The following is a 27,435-nucleotide window of genomic DNA, read 5'->3' as shown; positions in this document are numbered from 1 at the left end:
TACGTCCCAACCATAAATAAAACAACTGTTCACATTTTCAGTGTTTTAGTTGCTGATCCATAGGCAGGATCTGAGCCTAATGGAAATTATGATTCATTGTGTACATCTGCAACAAAACCAAATTTTATTACATGCTTTCAGCAGTAGGGTTTTCATCACAGAAAAAAGTACATTTAGCAGGTGTGTATTTCAAATTACAAGTACCATCAACTCAGATTACGGGGGGAGGTAAGTGGTCTGAATTTTCCTCACGTGTTACTTAAACTCTGTCACCAGTTTGCTTAATAAAAAGCATTCTTCTGGAGAGTTGAAAGTCAACTCTCAACTTCTAGATTTCATGTCCTAAAGCTTCTTGGTAGAAGAAATTTAAGGAGTTTTTAAAAAGGTTACCAAAACAGCGAGCTTTTACTATTTGAAAAAGTGTGTCACTTAAGTAATACAACATTTTTGTCCAACCTAAAAAAAAAAAAAAAAAAAAAAAAAAACCACCAGGAAAAACTGCCAATGAGGTGAGCGCAATAAACTACCTGATTTGTTCGTTCCAGCTGGCATTTTTCAGCGGGGGGGGGAGGGTGAGGGCAGGGTTAGACTGGAAACTGGAAGAGACAACGTCCATTCAGTCTTAGACATAGGTACCTCACTGTAGGACAGATTCAGATAATACTGAAATTCCCCCCCAAAAGTGACTGCAAGTTCTACAAGAACAGGAACAAACATAAAGAGAAAGCCTGCTCATGCAAAAAGGGTCTAGGAAAGGCACTTGTTAAAGTAGAAAAGTTCCTCTACTTTTCCACATTTCACTGCAAATAGTTTCAACATAGAAGTCTTCCTCTCTGCAAAAAGATCTGCATGTAGAGATTATGTGACAATACAGTAGATTAATAACTATTCAAAACTGAGTATCATAACATTATTTTTAAGTTCTGTATATGGAAATAGGAAATTTCTCTAAAAGAAAACACATGAAATAGTTGCTCAAAAATCTATCTGAAATGCATAAGAGAAAATGCTCAGAAAAAAAAATCTTAGTAAATAACTTTGAAGTGACCAAAGTCAATGAAATGTAACCAGAACAGTTTGATTTAAACAGAAAAACCTGACAGGCTCATTATCTTTGCTTTACAGAGAACAAAAAGTACAATATGTCCATTTAAGACTACGCGTTCTAGAAGAACATTGTCCTCAACCTTACCAGAAGTTGGGATTTTATACTAAATAGATGAAAGTTTTAAGGAAGCCTCAACGAAGTAGCTTTGATATTAAAAAAACCTATCTGTGCCTGGATAGTGTGGGTTGCAACACTCACCTATGAAGTGAAATGACTGTTCAATGCACATGTCTGATCATAAGAACTTATCTAATTAATCACTGCAGAACCTAATCCCACGTGGATGAGCTACTGGAGTTATACTAATACTGTATTGCAGCACAGCTATGCCATGAAATAATTCTGTTAGTCTAAATGCAACTGAAATTCAGATTTATTTGGTTTTGTGGTTTTTGGTTTTTTTTTTTTTGTTTTTGTTTTGTTTTTTTACACAGTGCAGAAGAAAGAAGATTTGAAAAACAGTTGACAAAATGGACAGAGATCATTCCACTTCAAAATGCCAGATCATAAAACACCTTATCAAATTCTGGTTTAATGCTTATCACTGTTTACTTTGTATGAAAGGGGACTTGTGCGGTGAGTAGGACAAAAATTTACATTTATTGACTTTATGAAGTTTCTAAAGATGTAATCAATAGTCATGTGAAAATTCACTGCTAGTTGTACACATTTAAGTAATTTCATGAACTTTATCACTTAATATGCACAGAAAAACATTTACCTCAAAAGAGTAGACTACTATAAAAAATGCTATTTATGAAATTTCATCTAAGCAAGGATTTCTACAGTTTTCTTTCTCTAAACCATGATAAATTCACACAATTGAAACTTTTTTTTGAAACCTGACTTTTCACTGCTGTTTGCTTGTGTGCTCTGAGATTACAAGTTCCAGTGCCAAATAAAAGCTATCTTTCTGCTCTTTAACGATGACACTGTTCAACCAAACAAGAAAATCTTCCAAGTTTTCCACACCTTACAAAGCCTTCTAAGGTATTGTTTTGTCTGCAATTATTTTTTTAATAATTCTAAGGTTATATCTAAAACTAATCATTATTGCTAACCATCAGTACATGCAATATGCCTTCTAAACAAAATTTATTAATTGTGCATAATTATTGCAGGCAACCAATCTTACGTTCTGCACATGACCTCCATTCACCTAACACTTAGAGCTCTGAAGTTCTAGTTGAATTACCATGCATTGCCATATCCACTTTTAAAAAAATTTTTTGTACATGGTTTAAATCTGTTACAGTAATTAATCCTTTTCATTGTTTCACATTTTTGGCCAAATTAGTCTAGCATCAAACATTCAGCTTTCACTGCAGAATAAAGCTGTTCAAGCTTACTGAATGCTTATTGAACACAGACCTTCTAAACTTCCTAAGTAAAGTAACCAAGCCATTCCGTAATTTCTTTGGATGAATAAAATAAAAAGCATTTAAGTGTTACTGTAACAATTTCATACCCTTTCTTATTGTTTATTGATGTATTTTGTACATTTGCAATTTTAGAATACTCTTCAGTATTGCTACCTCAAGGAAAGAAAGATCCATACAGATTACCAAGTCTTTCTTCCACGTTAACTTCCTTGCCTCACTCCTCCTTGCTATTTCTGTTTAGATATGCAAAAAATAGCTGCTACTTAGAGAATCCCATCTCAGATTGAAGTTTTCACACCCAAAATACAGCATTCAGTTTTGTCACGTTCTTAAGAAATCTAAGGGGAAAATATTAAGCTGATTACAAAATCTTGCAAAATCAGATCTGAGGAAATTTCTTTATCAAGCCACAAATATTAACAGAAGCTGATAAAACCAACATGTTTCAAATACTTGGAATAGAAAAGCTCAGCCAATAAATTTATATTAAAAAAAATGTCATTTTCTGACATGTAAGCAATGCAATAAAATTTCAAAAACCAGTGAAGTAATGCCTATGGCAACAGATGCTTCACACAGAGGAATTACATGGAACAGGACAGGGCAAGCGTCTTCCAAATTTGTACTTCCACATTGCAGTTAAGGATTTTTTTTTTTAAACTTCTACTGTAGCCACTGTAAGTCGCAAGATTTAAGAGTTATAAAGAATTAAAAAAAAAAACCACACACACACAAAAAAAAACACCACACACAAAAACCCCAACGCAAAACACCAAAACCCCTCCACACACCACCACACTTGGTCACAAAGTGGTGATAAACACACTTGGTGACAGAGACAAAACTGTTTCTCTTTACTGTCACTTGGTTCATGGGGAAAAAAAACACAAAGCCGAAAAAAATCCTGTTAATTTTCTTCACCTCACGTCTTCCCCACTAGATAAACGAGGGCATTATCACTGTTTAATACAAGTTTTAATTGAGTACTGTCACTGGTGGGAAGAAAAGTGCGGAACCACTACTTTCCATATCAAACAAAGCAGGTAATTAACAGCTATTCTGGCACAATCCCTTATCACCAAAATACACAACACTGTTAAGTTCCCTCAATGCCAATGCTTTGCTTCAACAAAGGAAAGCTGATGTTTCAGGGTCACATTCACTGCTTTAATACACAGGCATAAATTTACTGCTCAGTCAGACACCTATAATTAAACACAAGAAGAATATAATTCTAATATTCAGACAGCGTTGCATATGAGTGGGATATTTCCCCCTGTAAAGATGATTGCCTTTCATTTTTTGGTTTCAAGTAGCTACAGTTCACTTAGTTTTGATTACATAGCAATTAGACATGCAAATACAAGAGATCTAAAAAAATGCTTTTCCAAATGTCAGATTGTAAGCAATCAAGCTTATTCTTTTCTCCTGTACAAACAAGCTATTCATTAAATAGCTATTGTCTTAAAAACATTCCAACAGATTGCATTTATCAAGGTTTTAGAAGCTAATATGGGAGTGCACATTACCCAGAACACAGCTCATCAGGGAATGAAAATGATCTTACAATTAATTTAATATATACATGATAGTGGTTAACTAAGTTGGAACTGAATACCATATTCTTTAGGCACTTTTCCCACTACTGTTATTATCAACACCTAAGCTCACTGCATCCTCAAATTCACAAAAAAATCATTAGCTTGTGCATTTATTGGTAATGAATTTCACAGCTAAAAAGGCAGAATTATTAAATATCAATGAATTTTTCATTGTATATTGAAAATGCGTTCATATAAAGAAAGTCACTATGAACCACATGGCTAGTATAATTTTGGCAGCAATAGCCCTTTTGACACACACATACACCCCCACACCCTTTTTTTGGAGGGCCCACAGATATGTTCTACTGGAAGTGCTGACTTCATGCTTGTAGATCACATATGGGTTTGGTTCTTTGAGATATTTCATGGGGCCTCTAGCCCACAGTTCCGCTGACCACAGGCTAAAACAGTGGGAAAGGATGTTTGGCAGTAGCTCTGAAGAGCCCGGAAAGCAGAACTACTGCAATATTATTAGTGCTTGGTTGGTTGTTTCTCTAAATAATCACAAAAGCACCTCCAAGCTAACAGGAGGGGGGGAAAAAGATCCCTAAAAGCAAGCCTGTGTTTTCAGTGACTTGGCTATGAGGAAATGTACACTAACAAAGGAAGCTGAAACAGTTCTTTCCTAAGGCTTAGCTTTCAAGTCAGATAACTGAAGTAAATAAAATGCCTTCCTAGTTGATTCCATGATTGCCAACCATCCTTCAAGATGTCTCTCACCGGAGCAGAGATCCTTTTTCAAGGTCAGGAGAGCAGCAAAAATTACACGAGAAAAAAATCAGTTTAACTCTGAAGCCCAACTGTAGCCCTGATATGTGCTGGAAACTCAGATACAAGGAAAAGCTGGAAAGGCTTTTTACAAGAACTGACATTTATGAGCTGATGAATGTGTGTGACAAATTATTTGACATTTTGAGGGTCTTCAAATTTGCTTCCTCCCCCCCCCCCCCCCTCTCACCCCCCCTCCCTTTAAATGTTCAACTTGATTTTATCTTTCCCTCCTCTTGCAATAAAGAAGCCTTATTTAACCAGCCAGTAAGGCAAAACTCATTGCCTGTCAGCTTGCTGTTGTTGCCCACGCAACATTTATATCCCTTCTGTTGCTTCTTCCCTAAGGGTCACTATAAACAACTGTTTGAGCAGCAAATGTAACCTGCATATTTGAACTCCTACTCACTACAGCCCGATGTAAAGAATGATACCGCTGACAGGAGGAGAACCCGAATATTCCCTCCCAGTGGTGCCCCTGCAAAATTCCCCATCTATTATGTGGCTCACCAAGGAAGACACTGGAAAAATCCTGTGTCTACTATTGTGAACGCCAGGATCCGAAAAGCATACTCAAAATGCCAGCTTCTCGCCAGTTTCTGCATCTGACAAGATTGGTGGTACAGCATTATCTACCCAAATTTACTACACTTAATACTCCAACCTGCAGAAACAGCCAACTGCAAGTGGGTTTAACAGGAACACAAATAATAGGTCAAATATTATTAATTCTAAACTGCTACACTTTATTCTACCTTGTAGATTCTTCTACTACAAGTCATGAAACACATATTCAATTAGACTGCAAATAAGAGGTCTGCAGCCTGCAGTAATCAAATAAAATCAGACTTCCTTAAGAGAACTGAAACACATAATCAATAGGACATGTGGTTTTATTTTCAAAACATTTGTTTCTTCAGGTGTATATAGAAGGCATGGCAAATTCAAAGTATCTGATTTTTCTTAGAAACGGAGAAGTGGGGTTTTTCTAAGGGAAGGTTAATTTTACTACCTTATTAATTATTCCGAAGAGGTGCATTACAAGCTAAATTGAACTTATAATTTAAAAGGCTGGATACTGAAAGATTCTACTAGTCAGGCTGCAAAGACCAATTTTGGCATTTTCTATACCCTTGCCTCCTCACCACATATTGACTAATTTCCAGATTAGCTTCAGTATTTCAAATCACATTAATAACTATACAATTTATCAGTTATTTTGGCTTGTAACACAGTTAAGATTAAGATCTTTTCTGGTTAATGCTGTTCTGAGTCAGTGTAAGTTAACAAATTTAAGTTCTAGATCTTTTTGTCAGTCAAAATTTAAATGAACAGAGTAGTTCTGTTTGGAAGGAACCCTTAAAGGTCATCTAGTTCAAGACCCTGCAATCAGCAGGGACAATTGCAACTAGACCAGGTTGCTCAGAGCCCCGTCCAGCCTGACCTGGAATGTTTCCAGGGATGGGGCATCTACCACCTCCCTGGGAAACCTGCTCCAGTGTTTCACCATCCTCATTGTGAAAAATGTCTTCCTTAGATCTAGTAGAAATCTACCCTCTTTTAGTTTAAAAGCATTACCCCTTGTCCTGTCACTACAGGCCCTGCTAAAAACCATCTTTCTTATAAAACCCCTTTAAGCACTGACAGGCTGTGAGAAGGTCTCGCTGGAGCCTTCTCTTCTCCAGGCTGAATAATCCCAACTCCCTCAGCCTTTCCTCATAGGAGAGGTGTTCCATCCCACTGATAATTTTTGTGGTCCTCCCCCGGACCTGCTCCAACAGGTCCATGACTTTATAAATGATTGTTTCAGAGCAACTTCAAAGACTGCTTGGTCATTTGAAGCTCACTTACTCACTAGTTGGAGAGTGAATACAACTTACATTATCAACACAAAACAACCCATACTTTCCGCTATAAAAATTCATTCTAAAACTAGAATTTCTTTGTCAACTACTAGCTTTTAGTTCTTGAAATTATATATTACAGTATGTTTTGTCAGTTCAGAAAGCTAGTTAAAACAAAATACCCCTCCATGACCCCCAGCAACCTAAAAATTAAATTCTCTTAAATACGTATGGTTGTAAAAATGTGGGGCATTTGAAATCAATAGTACTGCATCTTAAGTGGCTCCCAAATAATTCTGTCAGGTGGATCAATTAAATCAGTTAAGTACTTCAGGTGGATTCAGACAGTTGGCTAAATGTGGTTTGGCATTACAATACTTCAGCAACATCTGATTGCCTGGGAAGCATTAATCGTTTCTGCACAGCTGCAGGACTAAACATTCCAGATAATCATTTATAAAAATACTCCAAACTGTACACAAGCAGTGACAGAGTTGGTATTAATGTGCTAGGAGTCCCATCTTTCAAAAAACTGCTTCTTCCTTATTCAAGACAGACATGCAATTGCTAAAGTGAATGGCAGCTTTCCCACAGAATTGACCAGGTGCTGTCAGCACTTCTTTCCTTACACTTCCAAGTACCACCACAGCAGAAACACTAAGGATCAGGAAATTAAGGTGCATGATCACATTTACTATTTTAAAAAAAAGCAAAAAAAAAGTTTATCTAGGCCAAAACATCAGGATCTTTTGTCCAGAGTTTAAAGATCCTATAGACAGAAAAGGAACTGGCATTTTGACGGGGAGAAACATGGGAGCTGGAAGGGAAAAAAAATACTGAGAACTAGGACACCATGACCATGTTTTGGACAGGATTTTGGGAACTGTTCTCAGAGCTCAAGACTGCAGAGATGATACAACACTCAGACTATATCAAGAGAGGACAGGAGAATAGAAAGACCAGTTTTCAGCTTTTCATTCATAACACTGGGGTCTGATTTTACTGGCTATCGAGCTGGAAGAAGTTTTCTTAAAATAAATTGCTATCAACAGTTAAAAAAAATGCAACAAAGAAAACCAACACTCAAGGAAAATAATTTTAAAAAACCCAACCCTCCAGATAATTATATAATCCTACACCAGAACATACAATTCATTTTTGCCTCCATGAAAAAACAGTCATACCAACCTTGTGCCATGGCACATGGTCAGAGTAGTAAGGAAAAACTGGGGAAAAAAGTAACACCGCACTAACCACATAAAAATTTATTATCGTAGTTTACACAGTAAGTATTATAGCCAAACACTTAGGTTCTATGCACTCACTGGCAAAATGCCAGATTAAGGCATTCAATTAACAGGCTGTTCTTTGCTTTTGAAAAAAAAATCCCTTCCATTTCTGCATGGAAAAACACCACCAGCATACTCACAAAACGATGCATAAACCCCAGGACAGTCTGGTTCATAATTACATTGCCTATTTTACTTCTGCCAGGAATCAAAAAAGGACTTCAAGAATTCTGAGATACCAATTAATCTTAACCTTCAATTTTTACTCATTCCTCATGTCACATCTACAAATTACCTACAGAAACCTCTAGCCAAGCCTGAGGGCAACATCAGTATCTACCCTTCAAACACTCCACACCTCTTCAAAAGCTACTACATTTAGAGTTCATGTTCCAGTAACTTCGAGACAAGTAAATAATGCAAATTCACAAATCTCCCTGACTCTTGGGAAATATTTTTATGATATTTTTGCTGTTAGATTTTTCCCCTCCTTTCATATTGTCTTCTGCAAATTGAATTATTTTAACTATTAGTACTGTAAGTCTGTAATTTATTTTGTTAGGTCTCACATTATCTTCCTTACTCAAGTCCCCCCATTGCAACACTATTTTAACTCCAGTGTTTATATAATTCGCTACTTTCATGCAAATATATAAAGTGATGCTAGAAACCACCTCAGTTCAGTGCACTTTCACAGCTTCTCATTGCATTTTCAGAGGATAAATGAAGCACCATGGAGATTAACCCGCCTTTTATTATAATGATTTATAAAGCACATGACCATTGAGAAAGAGGTCAACAACAACCAAGATGGTAAGACAGCCAGAGAAGATATCCCTAGAGGACCAAGAGGAACCATATGTCAAAGCAAGAAAAATGAACATAACTTGTGAAACAAAGAAGTTTGTGAAAGAGGATCAAAAAAAAAAAAGGGTTGACCTAGTTTAAAACAAAAGGAACAGAAACATTTAGAGATTCATGATCCTACAAAGACTCAAGAAGAAAAAAAAAATCCTCCATAGCCCTTGCTATGAAAATATAACTGCTCTGTAAATTACTTTGGATTGCTCTCTACACTATCTGCATAAGTTCATTCCGCAGAAATATTAGTTCTTCACACATGAGAACATCCTGTTGCTTCCCAGCATCTCTGTGCCAAAGTCCTGACATTTCTGTACCAACTAGACACTTCCTCCCTCTACTGATTTCACCCATTCTCATCAAGTTTTCTACATAATTCTGTAACATCTTCTAATGAAACCAAGAATTTGATATTACCCTTGTTTTCTTACAGAGTTACTTCAGCTGTGAGTTATTCCATTCTGTCATGCACACTTGAGCTACTGCCTGAATGAAGTCACTGTTTTGTAGATTTTACTTTCAACACCCAAAACCAGCCTAATGTTTTCTCCATTGCAGGCTATTAAGGTTAGAGGACAGGATTTCGGTTGTCGTGCAGGAGTAGAGCAGTGAATTGATTTATGATCCAAATTACACTCAAGAATTACTCACATTAACAAATTTGTCAAGCAAGCATGAATACTGTGTGTTGTGTGTGTTCCATAGCAAGTTTGTGGCACTTAACAATCAAATCAGTTAATTTACACAGAATGTCAGATTTTATTAAGTTAAACAGTCTCCACACAAGTTCAGTACTGGCCATTGCTAAGTTAAGTGTTCTACTACAGTAAGAGTAACAAGATTCCTTTAACAGAAAAACAGATTTGTGTACCTGGTCTTAAGAAACATTCGAATAAGTTTTCATCCTTTCATGCAGGTACTCAACACATACTTTAAACTGAGTCGTTATGAGTTTTAAACACTTTTTTATTTTAAAGATATATTCACAGCGTGCATGCAGTTCAGTGAGTCTCCTACATTCATAAAAATACTCCCCATTTACTGCCAAAAAAGATGTGAAAAATGTGAATAATTGGCAGACAGAAGCTGCTCATTATTCTCAGAAAAGGCTAATAAAAATGTGCAACTGTCTGTCAATAAATCCATCCCTATATAAAATGTGTAAAGCGCAACAATAATATCTTGCAACTATAGCTGGTTAAACTGTAAAGGATACTGTCCCACTTCATAACCATTAACATCTACATGGCTACTTGAATTTCATTCATATCCTTATCAAAGCGTAGTACAGGCCACACCTAGCAAAAGGGTAACGTGATTAATAATGTCTGTTTTAATCCAAGTCTAGGCAAGGCAAAGGCTAACACAGAGCCAGCAGATCTGAGAAAAGTGGAAAATTGTCACCATCTAAAAACAAGTTTAAATGGCAAACCACTCAGTCACTTCAGCAATTACAATTCATGATTGTTATCAAGTTGACTTTTCCAAGTTGAAAAGGAATGCAGTATCTTACTACAGTGAAACACTACAGATTACTTGTCTCTATCTGTGAAACAATGAAGTAGCACAAAGTCAAATATCCCCATCTTCTAAATGTTCAATTATTAAGTATTTAGTTTCAGTAATAGTGGTATCTTATTTTGTCCTTCCTCTTTTGCTGCACGCACAAGAGCCTTCCTGTCAGTCTCAATAGAAGTGCTAAATCTGACCCTAAGAAACCATAGCCAGGATGGTAAACAACCACCTCTATTCAGTCTGCCAGCAGCCCCCCAAAAAATACGGAGAACCAAGAGCTGCCAAGAACTGATACCCACTCAGGAAACACACAGGCATGCTGCTTTCCTCCCTGAATCAACTTGTTGTGCCTCCATTCCCACATTTAAGCAGATTCAATCATCACACAGGATAGAGAAATTCCCCTGAGCCACAAACTACATATGGTCTTTCCCCACACAGAAATCCAAGCACAGTTTACAATACTCAAACACACTCATAAACACAACCCTGAACACAAATTATTTATGGTAAGCAAGCTTATAATATCACAGTATTAATTCTTAAGAAAGTTCAAACAAAACCAGCCATATACCAAATACAAAATCATCCAGGGCAGCCCAACAGGTTACAGTTATACACTGGGAAAATCTAGAATCCAGAAAGAGTTTAGCGGTACTGATAAATGAGTATAGTGGTGAAGTCTGCAAAACCACTAGTTGTCCTTCACAGCGCAGCATGAAGATAGGGAAATATCACTGAATCTATCATTTGCGGAATCTCACAAGAATCAACTCCCTCGTTTGAGCATTATTAGATAACACTCAACACTATTACCCCTGCAAGAGAAGATTAAAGTTTTAAGAAACTGTATGACTGTACATGAAGAATGGCCATACTCTGCTTACACAAAGTCTTACCTAGTTCAGTAACTTCTCTCTCGTCTTTTTCTGCTGAATGTATGTGGAAAAACTTTCAGGTTACAGTAGGTTTTCATTATTTAAACCATTCACTTTTTTTCACTGCTTTGCTAGATGAAGTAAAATGTAGATAAGATGTTTGCAGACAATTTTGTCAATAACTCAAAACAATTTAGTATGAATTGTCCCCCAAGCCTTCTGAAACTTCTATTCAAATGCCAGATACAAACAGCTGTGAGCCGTAGCCTAGTCAACTTTTTATGACACAATTAACACCCTCTGCACTACCCACCTAACAAAAGCTTAGGAGTAATTTTGCAGAAGATATTTTCTACCATGCTACAGATTAAGACTAATCAATTGCCATTCAATAGACATAGAATTTTAATTTATAAAATAGAGACTTGTTTATACACAGATGATCAGGCAATGATTCAAGATTCCCTTGATATGTACTTTTTCCACTACACCCTCTGCTACTTTTCTCCAATTTCAAGATTATCTAGATTGTCTTTCCTCTTGATGAGAAAGTTTTTTGCTCACAAGGAACCGACAGAAAAACAAGTAAAGTATAATACAAGTTGGTTTCTACTAGGGTGGCTTTGATTACACTCCCCCAATCTACAGCTTCCAGAGTCTTTAATAAAATACTTCTTTAATGTCATTAAGTCAGTTATTTCAATATCTAATTAGCTCAATAACCAGTTAACTATTACCAATTAACCAGTTAAATATTTACCAATTTAACTGCTCTCAGAAAAAATATATCAATATTATACATACAAATAATATATACATGTTATCATATATACATATATACTTACATATAATCAAGTTCTGATATCAGAGTTAATATTAGTCAAAGGCTTCTGCTACTTTTCACATTACGTAAGAAAACATGTATCTTAGTGTTAAAATCTGCTCAAAGCTGCAACTTTGTATTGAGCACATGCAGAAATACATCCCGTATATATTCAGTATGTAGACAATAACAAGCAATGGTATGCATGAAACAAACCTATCTAAAAGATGCATTGCATCAGATACGTATCAGTAATACTTTCTGAAAGACTAACACTGCTTTACAGTAATTCTTAAGGCCCTCAGACATCTGCATCTAAATTTTTCCATCCTTCAAAATAAAATTATTCTGCTCTTGAAAGTAAGAGCATTCCTCGGACTGTTAAATAAAAATATTTTTGCAAGAAATTAGTTCAAATGAGAAGTGTTCGTCAAATCTTACATAAAACTTAAGGAAAGCATTCTCCTCTTGTAACATTCACATTCCCATACACAACTAAGCTAATTGTGCTTGCACTGTATTCTTCAAACTGTCAATGTGAACAGAATATTTTTTACTTAAGAAAAGATGTATTCAGGTAATGTTTCAAAGATGATACTCTAGAGACTCTAGACTATAAAACTCCCATAAACAGGCTTAAAAGGAGTCAGCCTTCAGTCAGGGGTGATTCAAGAAATAACATGTTACCTTCAACATTTCTGCCTTATGAATTTCCTGAAGTATAGTTCCTCCTGGTCAGCCTTTAGCATTTAATTATGTAATTGAATCAGTAACTTGCTTAAGAGGAATTCTATTTTTTTCTGTGATAACTTTTTTTTTTTACACTGTTAGTTAATACTGTAAATTCTTATCTCTTCAGAGGGTCACCACTTCCCAAACACCAGGGATATAACTCAAGAGACTTCAGTTTTGTGGGTGAAAAGGGAAAAAAAGCTATGCCTCAGCAATTCTTTAATAAAAAATAAAAAAAAAATCCAGCTTTACAACTCCTGCATTCAAAATAAGTGGTTACAAATGCAACAAAGGTCTTAAAATTGGAATAGAAAAGCTTATTTTCTGAAGTACTCACTACTGAAAAAAAAATGCTAGCTTACAAGCGACCAAAATTATTTTCATTACATCTTATGTTTTGCAATGAACCTCTAGAAAGGCAAGGAGGTATCAACTATCAAGTATATTCTTAAACAAGGTTGGACTCTAAACTAGAGGATTCTTCTGCACCACACAAATTCTCATACAGCTTAATACGGTACATTCTTCACTGTGTATTAAAATGGCAGTTGTGATATGTCGAATATGTACTTTCCGAAGTACCTTTTCATGAATATGACTTTTGTGTTTAAAATCAGTTTAAGAATAAAAGGCCAATCACTACAGTGGTAAAAAATTAAGTATAAAGAAAGCTTCCCAATTTCACAGAATCACAGAATCACTAGGTTGGAAAGGACCTTCAAGATCATCAAGTCCAACCATTAATCCAGCGCCATCGTGTCCCTTAAACCATGTCCTGAAGCACCACATCCACACATTTTTTGAACACTTCGAGAGATGGCGACTCCACCACCTCCCTGGGCAGTCTGTTCCAATGCTTGACCACTCTGTCAGTAAAGAAATTTCTCCTAATATCCAATCTAAACCTCCCCTGGCGCAACTTGAGGCCATTTCCTCTCATCCTATCACTAGTTACTTGGGAGAAGAGACCAACACCCACCTCACCACAACCCCCTTTCAGGTAGTGTAGAGAGCGATGAGGTCTTCCCTCAGCCTCCTCTTCTCCAGACTAAACAACCCCAGTTCCCTCAGCTGCTCCTTATAAGACTTGTGCTCCAGACCCCTCACCAGCTTCATTGCCCTTCTCTGGACACGCTCCAGCACCTCAACATCCTTCTTGTAGTGAGGGGCCCAAAACTGAACACAGGATTCAAGCTGCGGCTTCGCCAGTGCCGAGTACAGGGGCACGATCACTTCCCTAATCCTGCCAGGCCAGGAGGCTGTTGGCCTTCTTGGCCACCTGGGCACACTGTCTGCTCATGTTCAGCCGGCTGTCAACCAGCACCCCAGGTCCCTTTCTGCCGATGAATCAGTTTGAAAAAACAAATTTAATGCAGACATCCATACTTACAAGAAAGTGTTTTTAAGAGGAAATGTCACTGTAGAAGATGCTAGATGCTTAGGTCAATTGTTCCCAAGATAGTATCTTAAATACTGCATTCTGAATGCCTTAAGTAATTTTCTATTCAAAGTTTATAACCCGAACAGCAATAGATTTAGGAATATGCTGTATAGGTAATAGCTCAATCTTACCTGAGCAGCCTGTTCATAAAATGAATTTTAATGTATAGTCACAGAAGTTGATAGCAATTAAAAATGAATGTAACCATCAGTTTGGCAGTCTCATATATAGACAAGCTGCAGCTTTCAAGTGCAACAAAAGTTAACAAAGCACGATCCATGATATCCAACATGAACTGCCACTCCACACTGCCTCAGCCAGCATCTAGTAAGTAGAAGTCAATTAGTTTTAACAAATAGTTCCCTTGATGATGGATATTGACAAGGGATTCTGATATATTCTGCTATAGTTCTAAATGTATAAGTAAGCATCTGACCTCCAGAAACCCCACTGGCATTGTCAGAAAGGGACTTTTTTTTTTTTTTTTAAATAAAAGGACAGTCATTCTAGTCACGTATTATGTATATGGACTTTCTTTTCACTTTTGCATGCCTATATCCCCAATCACTTAAAGAATTTTTTTCCTGTTATTCATAACTGTACTAACAAGTACTCAAAACCTCACCTTTGCAAATGGTTACAGATTTTTTTTTTTTATTGCCATTCCAAACCATGGCCATGATTTCTCAACACAGATATATGAAACTGTCAAACAGCAGCAGCATGCTTGTGTGTAAAGGCAGATTTTAGAGGCAACAGGGCTGAGCCATGCAATTTATTCCCAGAAGACAAGAATAATGATGGCTGGTCAGCCTTTCACTGTGAAACACAGAACAACTTTACCATTTGCTGCCATATGCTAAATATATCTCATTTCAACAAATGTGTCAGCACCATAGTTTTATTATTTGTTCATACATAGTACTTTTTACAGAACGTAAAAGTTGAGCATCCTATAATTAGGGCAGCAATAACAGGGCTTGTTTAACAAGACACATTACAAAGTATATATTATTTAATGTCAGTACCTTTACAAGCTAAACTGAATGTTTGTTAAAACTTTGATTAGAAATCAAAGTGTATCTGATGGTATTTCAGAGATTAAAAGGTATTAAAATATTACAAATATATGGTACTTTAATTCTAAGCCTGTAAACGTAGTAAAATATCCTGATCACAAGACAGTTACATTTTTCCACTCTAATCTTTTCCTCATGCTTTGCATAGGTACCAAGGATGTTTTTTTAAATTTGTTTTTAGCATTACTATAAAAAAAAACCCCAAAACTGGAGAGTCCAAAGAAATGGAATTATCTACTTACTGTGACAACTCTGCACCAGCCAAAGGTCAAGACTGGTACTAACCAAGAACTTACTTAAAGTTTTACAAAAGACAATTTCTGCTTGGAAGGTGAACAATGATGTGGGAACAAGTAAGCTATAGGTCAGGAACCACAAATCAGCTCCAACAATCTAATACAGAGCAAAGTGTAACACATCTGAAGCTGCTGGATGAAGGCATTGACTTCTTCAAATTTAGAACTGCATACCTGCCCAGCATGCTTTTCTCTCTGAAATAACCAGTTGTAAAAAAAAAAAATTTTTATCATGAAATGCTTCCTCTGGAAGTAAAAACAAATTATGCCCTCTCCTCACACGCTGTTCTAGAAAAGATTCTTGACTGAAAGTAGGAAAAAATGGGGAAAAAACAACATACTTGACCAAGACTGCCACAAGCCAGCAGCCTGATACCGTAAGGCTGCATATCCCTCTAAGTGAAATAATGGCAGTCAGTGTGTTCAAGAGCACAGAGCTGACTCCCTATGGGTGTTGTCAATGCCTGTTCTATGGAATTCATGTAAGATAAGGGAGATGACAAAAAATAATGTTTTGCTTATTCATCATTGGACCTTCCCTTTTATTAAGCAGTATTCTTTGATGGTGTTAAAATTGCTAGTTTTTCTCACTACCTAATGAGAGGTGCACTCAGACTAAGCAAAAAATGATTTGGTCTTAAAATTACACATTTATTAGCTTTTGATGAATGCCTGCAACCCCTCTCCCCTCCCCAATAATCTCCTTCAAGTACCTCCAGGCTCTAATCACAATATTCTCAGTAATTAAGGTTTTGATTTTAAATTTGTCTAAAGCTGCCTGGAGAGATGTTCCGGTTACCAGCTGGGCCTCAGATACAAATGATTTGAGGACTTCCCTTGTTTTCTGGGGGAAATCTGTCAGCAAGTTTCAAGATTTTATGCTAGTTCAAGTGATTTGGGCATGTGACAAATATTTCTAATTCGTTACTTCTGTTCACAGGCTCACACAGGAGAGTAAAATCTTCTACAGAGAAAATGTAGATGGTTTATTTTCCAGCATGTCAGTCTTTGTATTTTCTCTTGGATTCTGCAACCACTAGCAAGGTAGGAAGAGGAAAGTAGATGGACACTTTACTCCAGGACATGGTATTTAGCACCACATGGCTGTCACATTACAGATTGACACTCGTTTAGTAATGAATTCCTCCCCACTTCCAGTAGGGTGTGTTTTTTTTATAACTAGCACTGGGAAATCAGGTTTGCAGATATGAAATATACTTACAAGACAGACATACAAATTAACCTGAATTTCTTATCTCCAAATTTCAAAGCAATCTGGTAAAAAATGGAAAAATCTTGAATACTCATTTTTATAAATTTATATTTTAATAACATTGACCCTAGATGAAAGGAAAGGGTTTTAAAAAACAATTTGCATAACCTAACCTTCCATGAGAGAATACTCCTACTTCTGCATTTCACACTTTGAAGTGCATTAGCATTGTGAAGTAAAATCCGCAAAGAGAAGCCCCTTGAGAAGATAAAACAAGAGGTCGTTATCATTAAAAGGCACTAACTGCCTAGGAAGTTGGTCATCTTGCAGTGCAAGACTAAGGAGTTCATCTGTAAATATAACTCATGAGGAAAAGAGGCAAGAGCCAATAGCAAGAAGTGTAGTTACTCCCCAAACAGATAAATGTCACCCGTTCTTACTTTAGTCCATTTGTGATCATCATGTCTTGAATACAGCTTCCAAATCTTTATTTTTAGAAGAAACATCTTATTGGGATGCATCACAAGCTGCATCATAATCAATGATTATGAAATCCTTGCTACTGCAGCAACAATGTATGGCAACAAAAAGTCCAGTCTGAAAAAGATAAACTACTGACTAATATCAACCACCTCAGGAGAGCAAAGCTCTAGAAAGATTAGGAATGGATGGCATGAAAATAGGTTTTATCACAAAAATTATTTGGCGCTCAACACTGGTTTACAATCAATGTCATACTATTTGATATTCAAATATATTGTACCATTATATCATTCAAATATGTTAAACTATTTAATATTCAACACTATCTGCAGTATTGTATCATTAAATCACCAATGGTCACATACTCTGTGCTCCAAAAACATCAGAAAACAGACAACTTAGAAGAGGTAATGGGCATTAAAGTGGTGACTGGATCAGTTTGTGGCTTTTAATGTATACAAAGCTCTAGCTGATCTGCCATAAGGAACTTGTCCTTGTTGAAGATGGCTTTCTTTTTCTTAGTAAACCTCAAAAAAACAGGTGACACTCAGAAGGTCTCAGCTCCTCTAAGCTTTTTCTGAAAGACAAAACTCCAGTAACACACACTGCCTATTCTGCTTTGAACAATTACAAAATACAGTGGGGAGACTGGAGGAAATCAGTCTAAAAATACCACTTCCCCTAACAGTAAACATGCCCAAGCTATCTAGAGAGATGACTTCCCACAGGAGAGGACAGATTCTGAAGCACAGTGGTGGGAGGTCATGGGCAGTAAACATAACAGCCATCTGGACTGTTCTAGGTGACCTTGCTTGAGGAGGGGTGTTAGACAAGAGAATCTCCATTGGTGCCTTCCAATCTCCACTATTCTGTGACTCTGTAACAGACATTTCAAAACTCCAAGACCTACATGAATGTTGAGTGGATAGGTCAGAACACATAGTGACCAACAACGTTGCACAGAATGTGCTTATCCCAGCTGGCAGCTGAGAGTAATGAAGGACGAGGTGCATGCAACATCTACTACACTGGCTGGTGAGGATAAGTGCCTGCCCTGCTGATAGCACAGAAAGAGAAATCTTCAGTAGCTGGACATATCCTCAGTGGGACCTAATATAAAAACATTCAAAGAATGAAGGCTGTACAGCTCTAACAAAAATGCACCGTTAGTCACACTCTGTGGCTACCATACCTGATGTGGAATTCATTGGGCCACTTCGGTTTCTGTTCAAACTAGTATGAACAAGGACAGGGATGAGATGGGAGTGGGGGAATTATGACATGTGGGCCAAGGAACACACAGAGATTTCCAGAAATCTGAAGTAATCTTTACTTCACAGAAGTGCTTTCTATGAAAAGGTCTGCAACTGAAACACTTATAGGGGAATGGGTCTCTTCAGAAGAAAAATTGAGACCTCAGATGCAGGTTTTTCCTTTCTTTTTACACTACTTTAGCTGTTTGTAAGTATAGCTAACACAACTATGTGTGCTTTTTCACATAGCAAAGCCAATCTGGAAAACTTTTAAGTTATCAGAGCATCATTGTAGACTACCTTAAGCTTGTGGCCCCATCTATACTTACAAGCTTTCTGAAGAACAGACACCTGAATGTTTTAGCTTATGACATCTGTGAACATAAAAGAACGAGAACTAACATTTTTATTCAGAAAGAAGTTAAATAACCTAACTCCTGATGAACTACACTGACCTAGAATTACCATTCCTAAAGCAAAGAGGGAGCAGCAATAAACTTAAATTCTGCCCATAAATGAAGATAAGAATTGTTTTATTGATAAAAATGCAATGTCTTTTAAAAACTATGTTTAAATAGGAAAAGCTGAATGAACTTTTAAGTACTCGCTGTTTTTAAGGTATCAATAGCTCTCTTCGGAATCGATAGTAGGAGAATTCATTTGTTGCAAACTAAATTTTAGTATATTCCACATAATGAAGATTTACTTTGTTACACACGTACTCAGAAGTCTTAACACCTAATTAATCTACCAGCCAAAAACTGGTAGCTTTCAAGAGTAGAATGAATAGTCTTCTCTTATAAAAACGAGGTGAAGTTTGTCAACTCTTAAAGACAGGCAGTACTTTCACTAAACCTCCTGCCCCAGGGTATCTTTTTTCTTAAAAAAATAGTATGATAGAATATGTAGAAATTTAACTACTATTAATAGTCACAAAGCTATGTAATTAAGATTGTTCACATACTGGCAACCATATGCTTTGATTCAAAATATAGCATCTACACCCACATAATTTGGTATGTTGGGTGAAGCATGCTAAAATTTTAATACTACAAAATGTTAACGTCTCCTATCACCCCCGAGTTATAGGAAATCCTATTTACCCATTTACAGTTTAAAACCCCGTAACAGTAGGACTCGTTTATATGTTAAATGTCCCCCCAGCCAAGAGGTAGAAGGAATTCAGGACATAAACTATAATGTTTTTTAAAAAAAGAAACCTTCATAAATCAAGCACTTAAGACAATATCAACCTCTTACTCCTATAGAACCCAGACAATGAAAAACTCTATGTTAGAATAGATCTTTGCTCAAAAGCCGGCAATCTAAACATCCAAAATAGCTATAGGTAGAATAAGAGAAAGGGTGGTGACAGTATTACAGCAGATTATGAAAAACAAGAAGCATCAAAAAAAGTTTGAAAGTGAGACAGTCATAAGCTCTGGGAAGTCTGAGATTTTTAACTGGGTAGACATCAGCTTTCTGTTTTAACTGTTATGTGCTGCATACGTATCAATAGAAGGTATTATGTGACTGATCAGATAAGGAAAAGAGTGGGAGTTTCTAAGGAAAGCACCAAAAGAAGTAATACTTATGGGAACAAAGACGAAACACATACTGTTAAGTGCACATTTCAAACTACAGTGGAGATGCTGGTGCAACTTCAGCAGTAGTAACCAGAAGTGGAGGGAAATAGCTAGATAATAAACCCGCAAAAATAAATTACTTCCAGGAGTTACCGCCAGAGCAACCTGACATTCAGGATGGCGCTAATTTCCCTATTTATAAGGGCAGAACATGCACATTACAGGACAGGGCAAGAAACAGCCCTAATTGCATTGCAACTCCACCTGAACACAAAACAAATCCAGAAACAGTGCTTCTTGGTTCACTCGGACAGAATTCACTGCCAGAAATGCATTAACCACTTTTTCCAATCCACGCTGCTTTCACAAATCACTCCTTTGGTATTTCAAAACAAGAAGGTTACTAAGAACACCTTTAAGGTTAACAGCTCTTCCTTAGGAAAAAACATTTAACTTCAACTTTTACCTTTACCTTGTGAAACATGACGCAATTAGAAGTTAGCTATTACTGAGGAATACTTTATAATTGCCAATTAGACTCCCAATCGCACCATTATGGAGTATGCACATTTAACTTTCTCAGAGTAGGTTGTGTTATTTACTACGTCTGTAAAAAACACTAGATAATGAAAAAGCATCTAGTAAAAACACAACAAAAAAGAGACACATGAGCCTACTCTCTGTTAGGAAATAAAACTATGCATCTGCAACTACACTACATTTCAAGAGCTTACCTTCTTTTTGTCCCTCATTGAGCCCTTCCCTCGGACCATTATCTTGCATCCCGTTTCTGCCTCCAGCTGTTTAGCTGTTAGTCCTCTGGGCCCAAGGATTCTTCCAACAAAGTTAAACTGGAAAAGGAAAAAAGAAGATTATTTCTATAAAAGTAAACAAAAATAATTTTAAATTTACCAAGATGTATTTCTTTCTCTAAAATATCATCAAGTGTTTATTAGTTTAGAACACTACACTAAACACCTGAGGTTAAAGAATGAGGTAAGTACTGTTTCCATGCTTTAGATACCTATGTGACCCTTACTTTGTCAGGGCAATACAGGTTTCAGGTGAAAATAGGTTTTTAAATTTAACACCCAGTAGTCTAGGGCAAGTGGTAGTCCTAATTTCCTCCTCATTAAGTCATATGAGCTCTTACAGAAACTACAAATCACTCCCCCCCATCACTAACATGACAAGACGTGCTCATTAGTGACCAACAATGTGTATCACACCATGGAACACACAGGTTCTGGTTGCACAACCAGACATGCGCACAAACTTCCATGTGGTGGGACTAATCAGGTGCCAGGTGTAGGTCCAGTGCCATAATGGCACAGGGCCTTCAGGAAAGGTCCCTAGGCCCACTATCCATTTGCTCCCTGCCTACAGCTAAGGAGCCTGCAGAAAACATTCTTTTTCACCCTTCCGTGCTGTTCTGGTGGGCTCAATCTGGACAGCACGCTCCTGGCTGGCCATCTAATTCTACAGAAGCTCTTCTTTATCTACCCATGCCATAGCATTTCCTTCAGATAAAAAAAACCTGAGGCTTGTTACATATTCACTTTAGGTGTCATGGGCAACATTTCTGGAAACCAGTGTATTTGCCATATATGTCTGCATATATATGGCAATCTGCATGTGCATATATATATATGTACATGTATATACAGACACATGACAAAAGCACGTCATTTTTTGTAAGTTGTACCCTTTACTCAGTTATGCATGCAAACAGAGCAAGTGTTTCATGTTTAGTTGGCTAACTCCAATACCAGCAGACAACCCCCTGCCTACACTTAACAGTAATACTGACAATACATAATGTTATTTCCCAGGGTTTTTTCCCTTTCATTATTTTCAATCACACATTCTGGAAACTATGACTTAAAAAAGCACTAAGTGAAGGTAGCATTAAGAACATACAGCAGTACTCTGTGACAACTACAGTGCAAAGATGAAGCACCAGGCTTCAAAGGATACATAAACCTAGAAATTTCAGACTGAAGATTAAATTCAAAGAAGATATTAAGAGAACAGAAACTCTGCAGTAAGGACAGAAGTCTGGATATTTTAGATCCTGATAAACAAAGCTATTCAATGGAATTATGAAGAAGTCGTTGGGTTTCATTTCCTCAGTTAATTAAAATTGGTTTTGAGTACTAGAACTCAACATATTTGAAATCCTTTATAAAACTGCAAAGACCAGAAACTATTTAGGAGTGAGTAGATATTATGAACACAAGCAAATTAAAGTTCCTCAACAAAAATAATAGTGTTTCACAACGGCTAAACTGTTCATAGGGAAGGTACAATCCCAAAATTATTTAGTATTCCAAGCTCAAAACCAAAGACATATTACGAAGTTTGAATCAAGGGGGGGAATTAAAGGCACTAATGAATACATACACAAACGCCGAATCATAGGAAATTACAGAAGATTTACTAAGACCAGATAAAACAATGAACTAGCAACAAGTGACAAAGTTCAACCTTGAAATATTATCAAAATCCTGCATGTTACACATTTCATGCTTAATACCAAAATCATACCACTATGTTACATAAACAGCATCTTACTTGCCTTTCACCACAACCACCCTTCCTGCACAACTACATCTTTAGATATCGATCCCATTCCACTGGTAAAGCTAAAATAATACTGCAAATCTGACTTTAAACCACTCTAACCAACATACAAGGTATCTATCATTACATTCTCCATCTCCCAAGAAAAACAGCAGCCTCTAACATTTTAACTTGGACCATGGCTAAAAGAATAATCAAATTCTAAGATAAGATAATTTGGATTAAAAATGTAAACGGAACAATCTATGATATTAAGAAAAAAAGCAGGAATTCATATCACTCTCAAGCTTGCCACTATATTCATGTTGTCTGAACATTACTTAGAATTGTGGCTTGTAGTTGAGAAATGGCTGATTTAAACCGCAACACATTCTGTTAAATAAGCCAGTTTCTTTTCCAGCTAATCACAGAATATTCTCCTTATAAAAAGCTTTCATAAATTGTTCCAAGTTAGCTCAGCCCCTGCTTTTTCTTTGCAAACTATATGCATTAACACCTTGAACTTTTTTGTATAGGTATTTTTTCTAAAACCCTGACGGTTCTTGTTACTTCTCTTGGACCCTCGAGTTTGTTCATTTCTTAAAGCTGGATGCCTGGACAAGGCAATACTTGAACTGAGACCTCAACAAGATTAAGTTACTCGGAACAATCACATCTTACAAACCACATTCTTATTAATACATACCAGCTTCTTTCCCTCACAAAAAAATTCAGCTCTCATGTTTGGTTCAACGTTTGTTGCCCCCAGAAACTCCCCTCCATTATCTCTGCCTTGCCAGTTTCCCCCAGTTTTGTATTCATACGCAACTTTTATGCCCCCCTACGACAACATTTTTTCCAAGAAAGGTTGGACCAGATAACCCTTGAAGTCCCTTCCAACCTGGTATTCTATGTTGTTCTAACATTCAGACAGAGCCAAAGCTATGAGTATTTCCCTATGATTTCTTACAGCTTTTCTCACCCTGCATTTGTCTAATCCTCTAGGATTCACCTTACACCCAGTGAATTACTAGAAAATAAACAGCAGTGGTTCACAAATCAGTTTGACCAATTTAAGACTGCGTTACTTTGAATGTACCCAACCTCACACATGTTGGAATTAGAGGGTATGTTAAAAATTAAGCAGAAGTGACCCACGCTAAGATTAACTGCTTCTACATCAACGATACAGAAAAAGCAATCAAATGCTTCATTTTCCTTCATCAAATTAGTCTCTCCTTCTGCAACAATTAATCTATCTCTATACTCAATAAATGTATTTTTGTATGTCTAACGTTTTCACTCACAGTATTTCACAATTATTTTCCTGGTCTTTTAGAAGAGCTGAACGAAGTTTTATTTTTGTTTCTCAAATCTTCCTATACAAACTCAAAATTACAACTCTAGAAACAACCTCCAGAAGGACATGTTCGTGACATGCATAAACAAAAAAGCATCCTATGACCACCTAGAATTCTTTACTTTTTAGGAACAACAGAGGGAACCACGAGGTATACAACACTAACAATATTCATCAAAGCCAAGAATTAGAGTATCTAGTGGAGCCCAGATGCTGAAGTTGGGGTTTTTTGCTCAAGTTCCAACCAGTTGCACCATGTTGCTTTCCCTCTCTACCTGCTTCTCCGCATCATCACTCCCATTCCCTTCGTTTGCTAACCTTACAAGCTCGAAGTTTCCAGCATGTACAAAATACACACCAGCAAGATCCCATACCAAGTCCTGTGTTGCCTTTCTTTGAGAAGATGCCAAAAATACATACTTTTAAAAAAGGACAGCATATATTGGGAGACTCTGTACATGAGGATCTTTGTTACCGAAGGTGTTTAAGCAGAAACAAACATATTAGGAAAATAGTTGCAAAATGTACGCACCTACTCTGGGATATTAATGATTACTCTGCAGCAATTGATGGTCCCAAGAGCTGACAAAATTTCTATCTGGTGCCCTCTCCAACAAGTCCACTGCATCAGAAATTCAGTGACAAAACCAGTTTGTATTCCCTATGCATAGAACAACTATTTCCCAAGCAGAGCAGATGCTTTTAGAATCCTTCTAAGCCTCACAGCCCCTACACTCAGAACAAAAGTAGTGAAGGAAAATAAGAACTAAGTATGCTAAAGACTCAAATCTGCTCATTAATGTAAATGGTTGCAAAGCGTATGACTTTCACAGCATACGGGAAATACAATGTTTAAGAAACTTTCCAGGCAAGATAACATCTGAGGAACCTGGGAGAGTCCAGTAGTACTAAATTTCATACTATTATTGTGCCTTTTGTGTTTTGCATTTTCCTTTGAAACTTGAAAGTAAGATACGGCAAGATCTAATTTATCTGATGAAAAAAAATTCTTTCCTTCATTACTGGACAAGAATTTGAAAAAATCTGATTTGATTAAAATATCCAAATCTAGCAAAAAATAACATAAGCACATGCATTTAGTTAAACAATTATTTTGCCTAATTAAAAACTGATTTATTCTACCATCTTATCAGCAAATGTTCCAATGATTTACTATACATTGAATTTGCAGGGCTAGTTACTTGTCACTGGAAAAAAGCCAAAACAAACTATTCTTAAAGTCTATTTCAAATTAAGGAAATCAAGGACAGTCTTAGAAAGCTTGTATGTTCCTCAGACACAATGCATATTTGAGTACAAACTTTCTATACTCAGCATAAACATTACTTTAAGGAAAAATCTCAGGAAAACCTCAGTAGTTCCTCATGATACCAAGAACAAAAGATGCTCTACACTTCACATTGACTTTAACTAAGAATACTTTAAGACGTGATAATAAACATTTAAATTAACCAAAAATTCTAAACACACACAAGAGAGCCCTTTCTTTACCGATGATCCACAACAAATGCTTTGCAATATGTATCCATTTCTAGTCATCTGGCATTTGGTCTCACCTTCTGATCTCCAACTTAGAAAAAATCACATAAATCCTCTGAATTCCTTAAAAAAAACCTGCTGTTACAATTAAACTCTTGATGATGTTACTTAGTTCTTAACTGCCTGTAGAAACCAGCTTCAGTATAGTTATGCTATATATGAAAACATGTTCTCCGTTTTCAGACTACCTTTACGTATCATTAATTCCTTTTTTTTTTTAAATTGTAAACAGGACACACAAACTTCAGGCTTCTACATCTGTTAGACATAATTCTGCCAGCTCTAAGTGGATTTTCTTGAAGACAAAAAACTGTACCTTATATTCACCCTTCCCATATCCAAATCAGCTTTCAGATTGTATACTAAATACATTAAACAAACTAAAGCATCCCAAAAATGCGGTTCAAAATGTCCTGGTGTTTTAGTTTGTTTAAAAGACACAGAGAGCAGCATCTCCTGCTTACTTCATTTTCATATGCTTTTCTCTACCAAGTAACAAGCAGCTGAAGACCAACACTCTGCATGGCCCAGTGGTTAAAATATGTCAAGGTTAAGAAGCAACTGAAAACTCAATGTTAGAATGGAGAACATCGGGTAATTTTATCTTAAGCAGTAATACTGACAGCCAGTTTAGACATTTTGGAGGGAACCTGCTATTTCTTCAGATCATAATAATCCCATTCCCAGACCACTTGGGAGATAACTTAATCTGACAGAGTTACAGGTTAAAGCACTAACTGTGGAAATGAAGTAATGAAGAGACACAAAGGAACTTGCAGCAAAGCATTCAAAAGAAAGTGTGATAAATGTGTGTAAACACAACGTTGTTTGTGAAATGTGAGTACTCTTTGTGAGCAAGATTAACATTACTCCTAAATATTATTCTTAAAGTTAAAATTAAATTCCAGTACATATTTTCATGCATGTTTTTATGAAGAAAATTATTTAATTGAAACGTATTTATATGCAAACTTAAATTGGAAATACTACCATAGAAGATAAAAAATAGCACTATGCTGACAAAACATGTCATAAGTACTCAGAAAATGAGGCTCTGTACCCAACACAAGCCTTCACTGAGCCACCAAAATTAGGAAATTAGAGGTGGGGGGTTTTTATCGCTTTCTTTTTAAAGGAATATTGTTTTATGATACTGGTACTACAGTTATTTTTCCATAAAATATTTCTGCATTTATTAGAAATAGCTTGAATTGGTTTAAGCTGAGTTTTAGATAATCATAAAAAACATCAGATATACAGCCAAATTAGGTTTTTTGAAAGCCTGTGCCTTGAAACAAGAATAAAACCACTTGAGGTATCCAAAAACAAAATATATCATATTAAACCTTAAGAAGGTAAGACTGTATACTTTCAGTTAGTGTTTAATAAAAAACCCAAAACTTGTAGCATAACATTATAAATAGGTAGCTTTGAGATTACCTTCTCAGAAATTTAATCTGAAATGTTTTCTAGGAGAATAAAAATAACTTAACTGGGCATTTACCTGCCTTACACTACCTGAATACGCTTTCGAGCAATAACATTTTCCAATATTTATTCAATTAACATATCATGACCAAATACCCATTTTCACAATGACAGCTTTGTCACAAAGTTGGCTGTGGGTTTTTTTATTTAGTTTTTTTTACAAGAGCAGCTGTAGTGATGTATATTTATACACACGCGAGCACACACACATATATATACACACACACACAGAGATACACTTTTAAGAAAACTGAACACATATACCTAAGTTATTGTGTTCCTTACTCAAAATGACCATGAATAAATTTGC

The 27,435-nt window shown here is 36.4% G+C and overlaps 1 protein-coding gene across 4 annotated transcripts in view; it reads right to left on the bottom strand.

The window, feature by feature from the left end:
* Positions 1-27,435, bottom strand: part of QKI (QKI, KH domain containing, RNA binding) — a 121,577-nt gene that overhangs the window by 75,626 nt on the left and 18,516 nt on the right. For all 4 annotated transcript variants that reach the window (XM_010289840.1, XM_010289841.1, XM_010289842.1 and 1 more), the window contains exon 2: positions 20,890-21,006. In XM_010289840.1, coding sequence (XP_010288142.1) covers positions 20,890-21,006 — 117 coding nt within the window. The remainder of the gene's footprint in view (positions 1-20,889; positions 21,007-27,435) is intronic.

The sequence above is a fragment of the Phaethon lepturus genome, unplaced genomic scaffold (genome assembly GCF_000687285.1).
Source record: "Phaethon lepturus isolate BGI_N335 unplaced genomic scaffold, ASM68728v1 scaffold1186, whole genome shotgun sequence".
Classification (NCBI taxonomy): Eukaryota; Metazoa; Chordata; class Aves; order Phaethontiformes; family Phaethontidae; genus Phaethon; species Phaethon lepturus.
The sequence above is the reverse complement of the archived record's forward strand: the minus strand, read 5'-3'. Positions and strand labels throughout refer to the sequence as shown.